Raw genomic sequence first — 17,403 nt, forward strand, 5'->3', positions numbered from 1 at the left:
CGGGAGGTTTGGAGAAGTGGTGTGGGTCCTCTGAAAGCCAGTGGAGCCACCAACATTGAAAATAGTTGTGCATGGAAAATGTTAGTGCCTTCCATGATTTGGAGTTCTTAGAATTTTTAAGAACCAAAGCATTACAGCAGTTCACGCATGTGAAACTCTGTGCATGCAGTGCACAAAAGGCTATATCCAACACCAAATGAATCAATGGATAGACTCCTATTGGCTTCAGTGGGCCCTGGACCAGTCCAAAATGTTCAAGATTTAAAATGTTCTCTATTGGATGCATAAGGATTCAATGTGAATTGCCAGGAGCCTGGTCCCAGTGGCTCACTCTGTTTTTAGCCCCTCAAAGCCCTCCTCTTCCTAAGCAACCCTGGCTCCATAGTCCTCTTTCCTCTGATTAGCCAGGAATCTTAGTAACTGCATGTCTGCTAAGGAACGCAGAAATTTGGCTCTACACTTTTCATATCCTATTCCTCTATTGTACAAGCAAAAAGTACTTTTAGACCAGCAGTGCTATATACTTGGCCAGTACGTACTGTATGGTATTGCAGAAGGGGTTTCATTATTTCACAGCACGTCACTTGTTGACCACCTCGAGTTGTATGGCATACCAAAGCCAACATGTGACATGCCTTTCCCTGCCCTGATAATTATTGTCTGGGAAAACCACAGCCTCTTCCCACATAAGAAATTTCCATCCAGCTCTCTTGCACATTGTATTCTGAAACAGTTAAATAAAATGAAGGATGTTTAACTTCTAATTCATAACATTTCACACTATACCAGTCACACAGGAAGATAAATAGATAGAATATATTCCACAAGAGAGTATCAAAAAATCCACATGTTCTCCCTGACAGCTGAATTTTGCTGTTGGATTTCTGACTTACTTAGCGGAATAAACATATGTAATATCATGAGTAACCAGACAGCTCTCTAGTGGCTGCGCATTGAAGGTGGCTTAGAAGCAGTACTTACTCCAAGTGGATTTTAGCCCACCAAAGCTTATGCTCAAATAAATTTGTTAGTCTCTAAGGTGCCACAAGTTCTCCTCGTTCTTCTTCCAGCCAAAGTGTTGACTATATGGTGCTCAATAAATTTGCTTTAGATATGCATGTTTCAGATGGCAAAGTATGAATAATTGATATATATATATTTAGTTAAAATATAACCCATCTGAAAATTTTATAGCATAGATATATGTCTGAGACACTCATGTATCTGGCTTAATATCCTTTTTGCTTAATAATACAAAATAACAATGGTTTATTTACCTATAAAGCACTCCCTAGAAAGCTTTTGACTTTACTATGCAAATGTCTACAGTACTGTACAAAATTAATCCATCATAAAATAGAAGAATACAATATTAATAAGCCAAAGTGGCATCATTAAAAGGAGTTGTTTTATTCACTGAAGCAAATAGTGATTAAGATGAAACACAGGTCTGAAAATGTTCTTTTAGCTGGTTTAAGAATAAGCTAAGAATTAGAATAAGCAAAGGCAGGTATCCAGGTGGACAGAGTTCAACATCCTAAGGGCCACATCATCAAAATCTTTATCACCCTTTGTGCTTCATCCAATCATGTTGAAGTCAATGGGAAACTTTCTCATTGATGGAACAAGAAGTGGTGTCAGAACTTAAGATGCCAACTGACGGCAGGGCTCACAGTGGAGGTAGTATATATAGCCAGGTCTCTCACCATTAAGGGTTGCTGATAGCCCCTCTACTTTATGGAGGTATGGATGTGCATTCCTGGGGATAAAACTGAGTCCAAAAAATTGTGAGAAGAAAGAGGAAATAATTAAAAAAGGGAAAAATCTGTAGAGAATAAACAATAGAAAGTTCCACATCTAGTTTTCTAAACTCTCATAATTAGGCAATTAAACCTTTATTGTAAAAATAATTAGGAAACAAGATCGCAAGTCTTTAGGGTATTTTTCTGGTCATCTTCATTACCAATATAACAATTTGAATGTATGTTTTCCTGTTCAAGATATATATCCTTCTCATCAACAATATCTGTCACAACACTTTATTTTAGATTAAAGTAGCACTCATCATAACAGGGACATTTGTGTGCTGTGTTTTAGAGAACAGAGACACAAATTCAAGTTTTAAAACAATTCAGGAACAGGAAAACCACACCCTTACAGGGCAGACACTCACAGCTTTATCCTTGTGGGGGTTTGCTTGGCTTTCAGAACGCAGTTTGGCCATTTTATAGTGTGCAATCATTTCTGAAAAATATTGATTGTGAATACATTATTGCTTATCAAAAAGTGAAATACATTAAATGCTTTTGCTAACATAAAAGAAGGGATACTTTTGGGCTACCTTTCCAAAAAGTTTGTAGCTTGAAAGAGAAAAAGATCTTTAGACTGATGTTCATACTAAATTCTGGTAATAATGAGCTTTATGTGAAGTCGGACTGTTGTTCTTATGTAGAAGGTATCTTTTGTCAGGACAAGAATACGTAGGAATTAAATGCTACCCACATACCATGTACATGGTGCTGTTAGAGTGCTTTAAAACAAAATGTTTGATGGCTGGAACATATTCTCATTCCTTTAGACCAGATTCATCTTTAGTTTAACACCACTGATGTGTATGTAGTGACACACGGTGTAAACATAGGCCCTGTTAAGTTTCAAAACTGTCTTTTATTACTTCCACCTTCCCTCTTTCACCTAATACGTCAGAAAAAACAAATGGAGCAATAAAAGGTAAGCAGATCTGGCATTACTGAGAGAAACATAGACTCTACATGCTAGATCAGTATATAAAAGCAGCATAGATTAGTCATTGTGTATTTGCAGTATTGCCCTGGCCCAGTATTCAATGAAAGAGAGAGGGTTCTTGGAAGACTTTGTGACATCTACACACACAGAACATTGTTCAAGTCCTCTGCAGTGCATATGGGGTGGAGATTGAAGCTGCATATAGGATTGTTTTTTTTAGAGGGCATAAAGTATAGTTTATAGGGCATCAGTATAGTTCTTTCATCTCAAGAGAATTAAAAAAAGATCAGTACTCACTAGACATCAATAACACATGAACTTTATTCCCTAAGGACTCAATTCAGCAAGGTTCTTAAGTATATGCCTACCTTTACGCACATGGATGGTCCCATTGATTTCTCTAACCACCTTATAATTTCTTGATGAGGAAGCCTGTTAATTTTTCTTCTTTCTCCTGTGGTTGAAGTGTGTATTCCACTCTGTCCCTTCCTCCTTCATTACTGAAATCCTGAATCTGGGCAATTTTCACAAAAATGTAATGTACAATTATATATGTATATATATAAAACACAATCTTTTATTTCACTTTTTGCAAGACTAATTGGTTACAGCAGCAAACACAAAGGAGTGAAACCTTTGTAAAATTGTTCTCTTCTTGGGCCACAGACACCAAAAACCACAGAGGAAATTATCTGTTCAGCCGCTGTGGTTTTTCAGTTTCCTTTCTTTCTTGATACTGAGCAATCAGAAAAGTTAAATCATGAGAAATTACAGAACAGACTTCCTGTCATCTTAGTGTACGCTGTGCATATACCACAAATTAGAGTTAAGATTCCACACATGTGATCGTTTGTCTGTGTCCTTTAAATGAATAAAAATGTTATTCATCTCGGCATGAACTTCTTAGGAATTGTTACTGGTTGAATCATAAAAGGTGTTTTTTTAAACTCTCTTGCCCAAGATAAAAAACATAATTAAATACTTTTAGATATCTGCCAACAGATACTTATGAAAAGAATAGTTACATACTTTTTATTTCTTTAAGAAGAAGAAGATGGAATCTAGTCCTACAATCCTTAATAAGCCAAAGTAAGGAGGTCATTGACTTCAACAGGATTTTAACCTCTGAAAAGAGTGTGAGAGCAGGTCCCACTATTACTAGCTGAAGGGAACTGGAATATGAGTAAAGACACTAATCCTGCAATTAGATCTCTCAGGTGAACTCTTATGTGCACCCAGATTCCTGCTAAAGTCAACAAGGCTCTGCATGCATGCAGTATTGCCAACTCTCATGACATTTCAGGGGTGTAAGCAATGGTTTTTTAATGTGTGTGTGGGAGATAGGGCTAAATAACCTCAATATTTCCTTTATTTATTGATTAATGCAATTACTAATTTTTTGGGAGAGGCTAAATTCCCCAGTTGTGTATTCCCATGTATTTGGTATTTTTTAACTCAGGAATCATGTGAATATACCAGAATCTCAGCGTTTATTAAAAGTATAAAGTAAATCTCTAGCCCTCATGGCTGCAGAGATGAGCTTGAAAACATGACCTATAAAGGTTCAAAAGGCAAATAAAAAGAACTCCAACTATATTGTTTTAAAAAATCTCATGATTTTAAGTAAATCTCAATTTTTGGAATCCCCAAGTCTTGATTTTTGAACACTTGAGGTTGGTAATATTCTGGGTGCAAGGCTTTGCCTATGCTTAAGCAGTTGGAGGGTTGGGGCCATAGTTATTTGACCAAAGAGTTTTCAAACTCTTTGGAAAAGAAAGGACATTCCTCAGGAAATGTTTTTATTGTTACAGCTTTTTAAAGCATAATGTTCTCACAGTGTTTGGTAATGGAAAGTTAAAAAGCACTCTAGCTGATTTAAAAGTAACAATTAAAATTCTCTTTGTCATTTTACTTAAAGAGGGGCTAAGCCACAAATTTAGATATAAATCCTTTGGCCCACATCTAGCCAGCTGGAAGAGGGAGAGGCTGTAGGAAACCAAAGGCAGTGAGAAAATGCAAAGGTTCTTCTCAAGGAAATAATATTTTGAAATGGCAGGATCAGTTTCCCTTCACTCTGGAAAATGTAATAACATTTAAAATAAAAAAGCTTATGAAAAAATTCTGCATCACTGGTGCTTATAGGGAATCCTATGCTAGCATGACTTAGCATTGGGGCAGGTTATGTTTTATTAAAACACCACTAAGTGCACCCTAGACCCCAACAGATACTGACAGAAGCAGACACTGTATAAAGAAATATTTAGATAGCTAGCACCAGTCTTGTTAAAAAAAATACCAGTCCTATCAGCAATCAGGACAAAACAGGTTATCTCCACCCCAGAATGGCAGGAATACACAAATCAACTCTTATCCATACCCAATCTCTCAAACTCCTACATGTCCTAGAGAATCACGCTTCCTAGATCTCTTGATGAATACAATAAAATATGCTTGTATGCATTTGTAATATTTTGGCATCCAGTTTTCTATAAAACAATAAAAAGTAATGGACTGACTACATCTTCCTGTTTGTTCTGTCTCTCTTTGCTTGATAGTTTCTTTTGTTTACCTGCCTCTCTTTCCCCCCAGTGTTTTTCAGCATCTGAATTCATGACAGTATTTTTTCTTTTTCTTTCCCATTCCGTTCTCTTCTTTTATCTTAGCTATCCACCTCATCTATCTCTCTCTGTCCCTCCCCAGAACTCTCTTCTTGCCCTCTGCTCACTTTAACTCCATGGGTCTCTCTTTCTCCCACCCCATTCCCCTTTTTCACTCTTTATTCTGTGTTTCCAGTTGATTCTTTTCATCTCTCTGAATCTCAGGGGTTGTCTTCCATTCTTTGGGGTCACTCTCCCCTTGCTAAGTTTCTTCCCCTGCTCTTCCGCACTTTGGAGTTTTCCCGTTCTTTCCTGTTGTGATTACACCCTTTCCTTCCTGCCCCTCTCTGTGTGTACTTGTAGACAATGTAAATTGAATATGTGGTTATAAAACATGACCTTTCTTCTTAACCAGAGTATAAATGTATCAAAAGAAATATAAAGCAAAGCTCAAAGTTATTTCAAGTAATTAATAAAACCATAAGTGTAGGTTTGTACTTCCGTCCTTGTGCAATGCTGTTCTAAAGTCAGCAGATCTGGCCAGTGAATCATTCCTTGTCTCCAACACAGTGGAAGTTTGGGGAAAAAAGAAAAAAAGAGCATTTGTACACCCCAGTAATCTCCAACTGCCAGAAGAGCCCCAGAGGGTGACTAGCAGCCACTATAGTGTAGAACAGCCTTGTAGCTACCCTAATCTATGCTAGGAAGTGGGCTGGCACAGAGTTTGCCCCAGTATCAGGGAAGGCTACAATGGTCTCCCTCAGCAGAACTATGCCCAGTGCTACTTGAGCATAGCTGAGAATCTGTCTCTCCATTTTGAATTCTGACTGTTGACTCCTAAATTTGTATAAATTGTTTATTTGAATTTTTTTTCAAAAGAAAATGCATTTCAGTGCAGTGCCCATAAAGTTTGGTAAACGTAAAAGAGAGATTAAAAGAATTATTAAATATTTTGCCTTATTTAAGCTTTCAGGGACATTATTTAAGGTTGGAGAGATTGTTTAAGTGGTCAGGAGTTTCAGATTCCATTTGAAGCTGTCCATGAGAAAGTACAATAGAAAAAAATATTGTGAACAGATTCTCTACTCTCTTGAACCTCTGTAGTCATCTATACCTAGCCAAATGGGATCAAAGTTCATGTAAAATGCTGCCATTCTGATTTAGAAGTGCTTTAAAACCATTTTGCACTCGCTTTCCCCAGGGAAATTACTTTGCTAGATAAGGCTCTGTGTAATATCTTTGCATCTCTCTAGTCTTTGAAAAGTAAAATAAACACCATAGTAAAAATCAGATCAGACCACAAATTACAGAAAATGGAAATAATACAAAGCAACAGTGATTGTTTTTGAACTAAGCCTGGATAAATATTTTTTCCTTCCCAGCTCTTACAGCAAGTTTAGTGGGGTGGGATGCCGAATAACAGACCTATTAACCTGGTCTGTTTTGAACTCCCCAGAATGTTTCCATAACTCCTGTTCAGCTGACTCCACCCCTAAGGGCAGGGGGTGAGCCTCTTCCTTTGTGCTAGGTTGGCCCTGTTTTATTCTCTCTATAATGAACTCCATCCCAGGCCTGCTCTGTTCCATGCATTTCAAACCATCCCCCTAGCCCCTGATAGGCTTGTGTGGTCTAACTAGGGAACTCTTTGCCCCAGTCACCAGTGTCTGCAGTCCAAACCAAAGCGTGGAAAGAATGGGGAGAGGAGGAGAACTGCGAGCTGCTGTCAGCGAGACTCCTGCCCAGAGATAAGCAGGGAAAGGGGGTGCTCATTGTCAGGGCTTTGGGTTTTTCACTTCTGTGCGGTGCCATGTGGCCTGGGGGGAGGGAGATCTGGGGGAGAGTGACTGAGAAGCAAGCTCCCCCCTCCAGGCAGGCCAGAGAATGGGCAGTCCCAGCAGTCAGACATGTCAGTGGTTGCTTGGAGAGAAAGGCATGTAGCTGCTGCTGGGAGAAAGGAGCGGACCTGCTATTGTAGGGGCAAACAGTGGGGAACGGCATTAGCTCCCCCCCCCCAAGAGCCGGCGGCCCGGCGCACAGCAGCGCTCCTGGCCAGTGGAGCGCCAGCCCCCCCCCCGGAGGAGGAATATTGCGGAGCTGGACTTTCATCAAACTTGTATCCGCTCTCCCCTGCCTCCTCCTCGTCTCCTCCCCCTCTCCCCGGGCGATGTTTATTTGGGCAGCTGTGTGAGACGCAGGAGGAGGTGGGGCATTTCTCTCTCCCTGGCTGGAGCGGTTAGCGAGAGACACACACCACTCTGGGGAAAGAAGGAAACAAAATGTCTGCCAGAGCGGCGGCTGCTTCCCCCAAGGTAAGAGACTCGTCCCAGCTCCGCAGGCCAGGGGAGCAGCACGCCCCCCGCCCCCGGTGTGGCCGTGCATGGGCTCCAAAGCCAGCTCCGCTCCTCGGGGCGTGAGGAGCCCCCCGGGTCAGTCGCTGTCCGTTGGCCGCTGCCTGCCTGTGTGTGTCACGCCTCTCGTGGGGGGCTGGTGTCCCCTCCGGTGCGGCGGGCGGGGGTGTCCAGCGTTCAGCCCGTTGCACCCTGGGAAGGGGGGCTGAGCTGCTTGCTCCTGGCAGTTTGTGCCCTGGGAGAGCCGCAGGTAGCACGGGGCCCCTCGTCCCCCGCCCCTGTTCGGCGCTGCTGACTGGGAGGATTGGCGCCGGCCTCTCGCGGGTTCTCCCACGGGCCCCCACCTGTTGGGTGCGTGCCTGGCCTTGAGAGAGAGCGCAGAGGAGGGGGTGGGGGGGTCCCCTTTGTTTTGTGATGGTGCCGGTTTGAGCCCTTCAGAGCCGGGAGGGCAGCCGAAGCTGCCTTTGCAAACGGCTCGGTGGGATCGTTAACTCAGGTGAGGGTCCGCCCAGCTCCCCCCCGTTGCTTTATTGCCCGGGCTCTTTGCCGAGTTTTCTTTTTAGATGCTACGCTTGTGGTTGGTTTAAAAAGAAAAAAAGTTGATGCAAATGTTTGGGCGTAGGGGAAAGCGGGGTCCGAAGCCCCTGGGGAGGCCGGGCAGATGTGCTTTGAGCAGGGTGGGGAGTGGAAATGTGTCCGAGGCGTGGGGTGTTTGTTTTGTGTTTGGACCGTCTTTGTGCTTAGAAAGGAGATGTCCTTGTGGGAGGGACACGAGACGTGAAGGGGAAAAAAATGTAGCTAGATTAAAGCCCTGTAATACTGGATGTTTCGGGCGCAGCCTCTGAATCAGCTGGGGAAGTTGCTGCTGACTTTGGGTGGTGCTAGCCCTTGAGAAACTTCTCCACGTGATCTGTAGGTGTTTAAGGTGCAGGTGCATGTTGCGGGGTGTGTACTCTGACCTCTCTCAGCAATGCCGCTGCTATGTGTAATCGCTTCACTTCCCCAGGGGGAAAGGTGGAGTTACGAACATTCAACAGGTTATTTCTTCCTACGTGTGAAATGAAAGGTTTGATTTGAAAGTGCTTCAGTGTCTAAAAGCAAACTAATTTTAGCTATAAATGATCCTAGGCTGGGACCATAGACTCATTAGAACAAGTTCCCTGATGTGTTGGCGAATATTTGCTCAGTTTGAAATGTTTGCTCTCAAGTGAAACTATGCAGTTTCGATCTGATGTCATTTGTTGTGTACACATGCACCTAGTAGTGCTCCTCTTCAGGATGAGGTACTAATGTGGTAAGGTTTGCCCTTTGCTATGTAAGATCTGAGCATTAGAAGTCCCTATTACTCAGTGTCCTCATCAGGTTCCCTTCATTTAGCCCTATGACCTCACTCCTGATCCTATTTTTTCATTAGTTGTCCCCCGTAATTACTTGGTGTCCCAGACCTGTTGGTCCTCCCCTTAGGCTGGGGGGAGGTCCTTTAGAAGTGGGCAGGCTTCGCCCGCCCACCCCCACTGGATGCCAGTAGGGCTGGAAGGTGATAATGTGATACAAATTAATTGTAAATCATAGTTAACCAGACTAATTTGCATACGTTAGGATTTCTTAATTTTATTGACCAGTTAAGTTTTATTCAAAATGCCCAAATGTGACTATTGTTAACATACAAGTTATATCAACATTTTTATTTTAAAATTACATTTCAGACTTAAGTGCGGTAATTCAAAATGCATTTAAAGAGATTTAAAAAAAAAATGTACACTAATGTAGCTCTACACTGTAAGTGCTTCATATGTGTTTGGGTTTTAGTAACCCTTTTTAAAAATGTTTTGTTAAAACTTCCAAATTAATTGAGACATAATTAATTCCTGAATAAGAAAAAAATTATAGTGCACCGTACATTTCTGTATCAGATCCATTTATGTACTGGATAACAAACATATCCAGTGAAAGTTAATAGAACAGTTGCTACCTTGCAAGTGTGCTAGACAATTAGTATTTTGCTAAGACAAATTGGTTGAAACATTTAGTAATTTTGGTGCAAGTTTATGTGTGGACCTATGCTATCGGTTCTCTCTGCATACTGTAGCAACAGTTAACTGAAACAACTTCCAGGCCTTGGTTCTATACCAAATTGATGATGGGCACATGTGCGCATGTGTATGAATGGCATGCACAAATGGATTTAAACAAAAAAGATATATTTATTGCTTTTTCCTCTGGGTCAACAATTCAAGAACTTTTATTTTCAAATGTGTTAAGGGTAAGCTGTAAAAAATAGCTCTCAAAAGGACACATTCAAGAAATCTTGTATAATTTTAACTTTACCTTTATTTTTTTATCACATAAGTTGTGGCTTTCTAATGGTGCGAGAATGAATATTTTACAACTAACTTGAATTTCTGTATAAAACTATTAAAACTCATCGTATGCTGGTATTCCTGCTTAAGTGATTAGCCCCCAGACTGATCTTTGTGTAGTGACCTATGCCCCATGCCACTTCTCTAATCCGTAGTTGGAGACATAAGGAAGACAAATTTAGCTTTAAGTATTTCAGAAATGTTTGATTTCTGGAGGACTAATGCCTTTCATATTCCAGTTTCAAGTTTAGTCTTTTTATCAGCAGTAAAGAAGGGATACTTAATTTCTCACTTTGGACCAGAGTGTAGTAAGAATAACAGCTGTAATTTTTACAAGTTTTTGTAAGCGGTTAGAAAAACTTTGTTTAGCACATTCTATCTAACCTGTTGAATTTTTTTCTGCATATCTCAATATTTGGCGTACTGACTAATACTTCCTTTAAAAAAAATTAAAAGTTTTGACTACGTATATAATGCCTTAGGTAGCGTTCTTCTAGAAGTTTTGATTATTGTTCATTTTATGTTAGTTTGCCCTGTGTTGGCTGGTCCTTTGTTAAATTGCTCAGATTTGGTACTCTAATTCTTTTCTGCGTTAAGTTAAGAACATACATTCTGATAATTTCACTGTTTAAGAGTTGAAATACGTGCTCAGCCTATTAGTATACTGTAGATTCTCTCTAATTTTCCTTGCCATTTTCTCCATTACAGTTTAATCTTATGGTGAATTTGATTGCAAAATGTAGGTAGCCTAATTTCTTCTGATATGCTTTTGTCACTTAATACTAATAGGAGCTGAGGTAAATGGTGATGAGATGTTGAGCTTTTTAGCTTTAGGTTGCAAGTTCAAATCCAGGCCAAGCTAGTAGTGAACAAAAATTCTGATAGCTGTTATTTGGCTTATGAGAAATACTTTTGATATCCATTCAGTGCTTATTGAGTGAGTGTACTCATTATGAAAACAACCAACACTACTGGCATTAAATAGTCTCTTCTGTGGCTGCCACTAACGTTATGATGCTGTTGCCTTTGATATACCTTTGTGGTGGTTTTTAAATAGAAGACTTTCAAGCTGATATCTTTCATCACTGCTAACTTCATATGTGATGCATCTCTTCCTTCCCCCTGCTCCCAAGCTTCACAAAAAAGAGTATTTTCCAAGAACAAATTGAGGAGAACAAGCCCCTGTGTGTAAAAACACAGGGCGGTAACTGAGTCTATTGTAATAATTTGGTTTCTAGTCTTTTACTTTCTCCCCTTTAAGCCCATATTTAATATCCTTCCCTCTCCACCCACACAAAAAAAAAAGCTGCTTAAAATAGAATTAGTGCTGTGTTTAACAAAACTTGCAATAATCGTTACCCTTTTCAGATGATCCTGAGGAATCTGAGCTGCACACTTTCCGGTTTCTCTGCCTGAGGGGATGACATTGCACTCATTGTAAATATAGGTCACCGTTCCATTCCAAAACCTGAACCTTTCAAACACCCATATATTTGTTTCCTCTTTGAAACTTGCATGCAAGCTTTTAAAGGGTACTATCAACTTAAAATAGATGCTTGTATGAAGTTTTTTACTTAATATTGTTACAAATAACACCAGATATTAATAAATGAAATTGAAAGACGAGGTGGGGAGCAGGAATTTCTGTAGGCTTTTTCCATTTTACTTGTGTATTTGAGAGAGCACTTCCTGTAATGTCAGAACAATCTTCTGTTGTTTGTCTGTAAGGTTCTTTACATATTGCAACAAAGGAGAGAGATGGGTAGAAAATAGATTTGTAAAATCACAAAAATTGTCAGGGACTTGGGAATGTCTGTAGTACCCAATCCTATTTTAATCTCCTTTTGACTATAAAGAAAAACAGATTTCACATTTGATGATGTCCTTTTAACTTGCATTGAAAAAGTAACAAACAAGTTTTCAACCTTTTAAGTTGAAGTAACAAACCTTTGGGTAAGTTACCTTTTAAAGTTCTCTTTAAAAACCTCAGATCTCCAACTGTTTATCTATCTAGTAATACTTTTGGCAACTGCAGTGTTCTGATAAAAGTTCAGCTGCATTTTCAGTAACAATTGTGCTGTGAGGCAAAATTATTCAAAGGCACAACAAAGAGCCATAAGTCATGTGTTTGGAAGTGATCCACATCTGTACATTGTTATCAGAGAGTGTACACTGCAGTGTGTTTCCTGTTCAATATGCAGGAAAAAGATTATGGTAGTACTAACAAAGTCTGAAAACTATGGCTGTGACTAAGTTGGTTTTACTTTTACAGAAGGAAAATAAACTCACTAAGGTATTTGTTCTAATTGCTGATTGGGACATCTTTGTGTCAGGAAAGCTGCTGCATAAAAATACAAGTAATCTCACTTGCAAAAATGTTCTTCAGACAAATATTGTACTGGAAGAGTGTGAGAGCCCGTCAATTCTGTTAGCTCTATTTGTATATTATGATGAACATCAAATGTTGCTTGTACAAATCTTAAAAGTGATATCTTGAAATCTTGTCGGATCAGACAGATGAAATACCAAGTTCTTGTAAGGTTGAATATATGTCCATTTTGATACTGAAAATGTATTATTGTACCCCAAGTGTTATGGTATGTGGCTATGACCAAAAAAAAGAGCAGGCAAGCTGTACTGGTAAAACACTTTTTTTACTGTGAAGTTTATGGCATACATTGTGGTTTTATTTATTTAGAATTATAAAATGAAGGTAACAAATACCTATCCCAATTTCAGGGCACTCCTTCCAAAGTTCAATTCATCAAAATAACCAAGGAGACTCAGATGCAACTGCTTATGTCAACCTCTTGTGGTTCTTATAAATCACAGTTCTGGGAACAAACATATAAATACATTAATCCCTTCCACACCTCATCTTCTCAAGAGCCCAAGAAAAAAGATAAGCTTGGTAGTGTATCCAGAACGGTAACAAACCTGGGATCTAGTGGGTTACGAACATAATATGGAGGACAGTAAAACCATATGCACCGTTACACACTGCTCTCCATAGTTGTCCTACCTTGGTTTTGCTGGCACAGTGTTAGGTTTTAAGTGTCCATCTAGGGCTATATATGGGCAATCATGCTTACTTATGTTTTTAGAAAATATTTGATACTGTGTAATTTACACAGCCAATTGCCCCAAGATTGATTAAAGTGTTACCTGTTTGTGTCCCTTTCAGGTTTTTCCTTCAGTCGTGATAATTATGGATTCATTTTTGTTGCCATCTGTACTACACCCTCTCTAATCATGTTTTTTTTCAGGGATAGTAACATTAGTAATGACTTCTTCGGTGGATATGCTCTCCATTGGTTACACAATATGTCAGTTTTGATAAAGAAGAAGTCATGAGGGTGTTTTTTATAAATTTCAGGATTCCAGAACAGGGATTGGCAACCTTTGGCACATGGCCCAACAGAGAGAGCCCCTGGCAGGACGGACTGGTTGGTGTACCTGACGCATCTGCAGGTTTGGCCGATCGTGGCTCCCGTTGGCTGCGGTTTGCTGTTCTGGGCCAATGGGGGCTGCGGGAAGCAGCGCAGGCCAAGAGATGGGCTAGCTGCCCTTCCTGCAGTCCCCATTGGCCTGGAATGGTGAACCGTGGCCAGTGAGAGCCACGGTCGGCCAAACCTGTGGACGCATCAGGTAAACCAACCAGCCCAGCCTGCCAGGGGCTTTCCCTGACGGGCCGCATGCCTAAGGTTGCCGATCCCTGCCATAGAGCATATTTGAACTCTATGTCTAAAAGAGAAATTTTTAAATTCAGCCGTTCTTTTTTTTCTATAATAGCTTACACTGCAGTGCTATTTTAGGGGCAGATTCTACAAGCGCTTTTGCCCATAGCATTTGGTAGTGTGAGTATACCTATTGTACATAGGATTCTTAGGTCCAGCTTGGCACAGGTTCTGCAAAGATGAGAGAAATGGTGCCTTTACGTGCTCTAAGTTGTTATGAGCGCTGACCCTTGGAGAACAACAGTGTCATGGCCACACACCCACCATGCCCTCATCACAACTATAGTTTAGGAGGTTACATAGGGCCAGCAGTATCAGCTCTGTGTTTCATGCCAGGGGAATCCTCTGCTAACTGCTTAAGCCAGCATTATGGTGAACTGTCTATTCTACTTCTGCTCTAGCCCCTTTATGTACTTGGGCTGAGGAACTGGCCCAGTGTCTGTGGGACTGGGAACACAGTCAGCAAATTCGGAAGTCAATGGAGTATTCAGTAATGATTTTTTAAGAGTCCTTTCCAGACTCCATGCATTATGGTCTATTTAATCCTTCAAAGCCTTGAACAAATCATAGGTATTAGAAATGTAAATATTAATTTTTAATGTTATAATATTTATTTTTCCAAATCTATTTGGTAATTGTTAACAGAATTCTCTGATTACCAACTAATCCATTATAAATAGATGTATTGTCCTGAGTGGGATTGTATCAACTCCAACAAAACAGCAGTAGGGAGCATTGCATTGGAGACTTCAATATTCTTCTGAGAAATGTACAGTTACACTGTTATCCCTTTTGGCCTAAATGGTTAGCCAGAATTCACAGTTAATTCTGTTAGGAAAAATTAATGATGGAGTCAGGTATTTCTTTTATGCAGTCCTGTTTATGTATATCCTTTCTTTTGTACATAGGGTTATGTTTCCCTGAACACAGTAGGCATCAAACAGCTGGAGACAGTTTCTTTATTATTTTCTCAAACCTCTTTAAAGCCAGCATTCTAGCTTTTTTTCCCCCTAAGTGTCATGCTATAAGTATTTCTCTGACAGTCTCTGAAGGTATGTCTACACAAAAGCTAGACACCCAGGGCTGGCCTGTGAAAGCTGACTTGTTTTTTTGTGGGGCTTGGGCTGCAGGGCTGTTTCATTGCTGTCTAGACTTCCAGGCTTGGACTTCAGACCCTATGAGGTGGGAGGATTCCAGAGCTCAGGCTCCAGCCTGAGCCTGGAAGTCTACACAGCAATGGAACAGTGCAAGCCTGAGTCATCTGGCACAGGCCAGCCACGGGTATCTAGTTGCTGTGTAGATGTACAACTTTGTGCTTCTGTAGTGTTTTTTGCTGCTTTTTGAGCTCGTTCCCCTTAGTCTATGGCTACACTACACTCTGCACCAATCCAGCTGTGCTGCTGTAGCACAGCTAGTGCAAGATGCTTTAACAGGAGAGAGCTTGACTTTATTACTCCAGCCCCCGTAAGTGGCAGTAGTTACGTCAGCTTGAGAAACTCTCTTGCTGACATAGCACTGTCCGCATTGGCACTTAGGTTGGTGTAATTTAGGTTGCTCAGGGGGTGGCTTAGTCACAGCTTTGAACGATATAATTTATTCTGATTTAAGATATAGTGTGTACATAGTCCTCAGACTTCATGGCACATTCATTGACCAGGTTTGCATGCAGTTTAGTGTGGTGGTTTTCCTGTCACTAAACAAACGAGCATTTAATTGTTGGCTCATTTCACCTAACTGGAAGGAGGCAGTCCTGCTCAATAGCTTCAGGGACATAGTGTGATTGATTAGCATACCAATATTTACACTTAGGGCTGGTCTACACTATGATAGGGATCGATGTTCTGAGATTAATCCACCTATAAAGACCCGTCAAATTGACTGCAGATCACTCTCCAGTCGATCCCTGTACTCCACCCCCAAAGGGAAGAGTAAGGTAAGTTGATGGGAGATTTTCTCCTGTTGACGTACCTTAGGTTGAGTAACCACAGGGGGTCAATTCCAGCTACGTTATTCACGTAGCTGGAGTTGTAGCATAGGTCGACTTACCGCCGTAGTGTTGACATAGGTCTAGTTTCACTTTCGAGGTATGATGAGAGTCAACAAACGTCCAGTAGTGAAATAGCAAGAAAATATGCTGAATATTCAATGAGGCTATAATGTGAAAGAGAACTTCCCGTGTTTCTGGAATTTTTTGTTTTGCTATTATGATTTGTGGTATATCTAGTGAGAAGGTAGGACTAGACTAGATATGTATTTTGGTCATTAAACACACTTCTGAGATGCATGAGATGTGTTGAAAAAACTCTGTCTCTAGCCTCCACATCACAAAGCATGATAAAATTGAACCTGAGCTGCCTAAAAAGTATAATGTTGCACATAAAAGCTGGTTGCTTAAATAACAAATTATGTGTGTTGTCAGATATTTTTTTTTCTGTTTCTAAAATTGGAAGCTCACTCCATCTCCTAAGCTTATTTGATGTCCTCTTCTTGTCCTTCAGGACGTTGAGTTGCTTGAACCCAATTTACTCCTGAGGGAATTCTGTGGGACTGCATGCCTGCAGAAAACGCCATGCCCCTGCAGAATTCCTGTGCTTCCCTGCAGAAAATGGCAGAGAAGCAAAGGGAAGCCATGTGGGGCGAGAGGGATGACCAGGGGTACTGTTCTTGGGGGGGATGATTGCCCCTCATTCAGAGGTGAGGCATGGGGGGGCATATGGGGTTACGTGCCATGGCTCCCCACCCTCATTTCTGCAAGTGCAGAGCTGCCCAGCTGAATCAGGAGGCTGCATCTTAGTTCTGCAGCTGGATGACACCTCATGGGTCCTAGTGCCAGTCATGCGCCCCTTCTGTGTGCTGAGAACATCCCTGTTTTCAGTGCAACAGTGAGTGCCTAAGGGGCAATGGGGGAAAATGAGGGAAGGTGGGGTTGAGGGGGTGGAGGGAAGAGTCAGTGTGGAAGGAAGGCAGATGGAATAGGGCAGGGGGAGGGGAATGGAGAGAGGGAAGAGGGATGGGGCAGTCAAGGAGGGCGATGAGATGGGGATGGGGGCTCGGGGGAGGGGAGAGGAAGTGGGAGCCCAAAATGCAATGTCCCCTTGTCAGCAACTGGGGCTCCTCCTTTAAGCATGTCCAGCGAACTTGACAAGCCGTACCCCCCCTCCACCTGGACCCAGGCCCCCCACCAGTGAGCCCCATCTCACCACACTCAGACCCCCCTGCTGAGCCACAACCAACTTCACCCAACCAGAGTCCCATTTTCCCTGCACCTGGATCCCCACAATGAGCTCCTGTCCATCCAGATCTCGCAGTGAGCCGCCTGCACCCAGATTGCCCCACGCAGAAACCTCTTGCCCCACACTAAGCCCCTCCACACTTGGATCCTGCTGGCCAAGCCTGCCCACCTCCACCTGTTGCACCTGGTGCAGAGGGGCTAGGCCCTCTGGTGTTTCCGGGGTGGGGCACAGCTCTTGCACTGTATCAGAGTCAGATGCAGCCTCACTGTCTAATTCCTGTACCAGGCAAGGTGGGGGCTTCAGGGTGATCTCCCACTTTAGTGCTGCTAGTGGCCTGTGCTCCCTGCTGCCAAGCTGGACCCACATTTATTTATTGACAAAAT

General features: G+C 41.6%; 1 protein-coding gene across 6 annotated transcripts in view; it reads left to right on the forward strand.

Moving 5' to 3' along the window:
• The window catches only part of TJP1 (tight junction protein 1), a 316,033-nt gene that overhangs the window by 134,354 nt on the left and 164,276 nt on the right, over positions 1-17,403 (forward strand). Inside the window, exon 1 of one of the 6 annotated variants that reach the window (XM_030577354.1) lies at positions 7,045-7,651. The exons of the other annotated variants lie outside the window; for them this stretch is intronic. Coding sequence (XP_030433214.1) covers positions 7,619-7,651 — 33 coding nt within the window. The 5' untranslated portion in view covers positions 7,045-7,618. Of the gene's footprint in view, positions 1-7,044; positions 7,652-17,403 lie in introns of those variants that run through there. 6 annotated transcript variants of the gene reach the window in all.

This window comes from Gopherus evgoodei, chromosome 10 (assembly GCF_007399415.2).
Source record: "Gopherus evgoodei ecotype Sinaloan lineage chromosome 10, rGopEvg1_v1.p, whole genome shotgun sequence".
NCBI lineage: Eukaryota > Metazoa > Chordata > Testudines > Testudinidae > Gopherus > Gopherus evgoodei.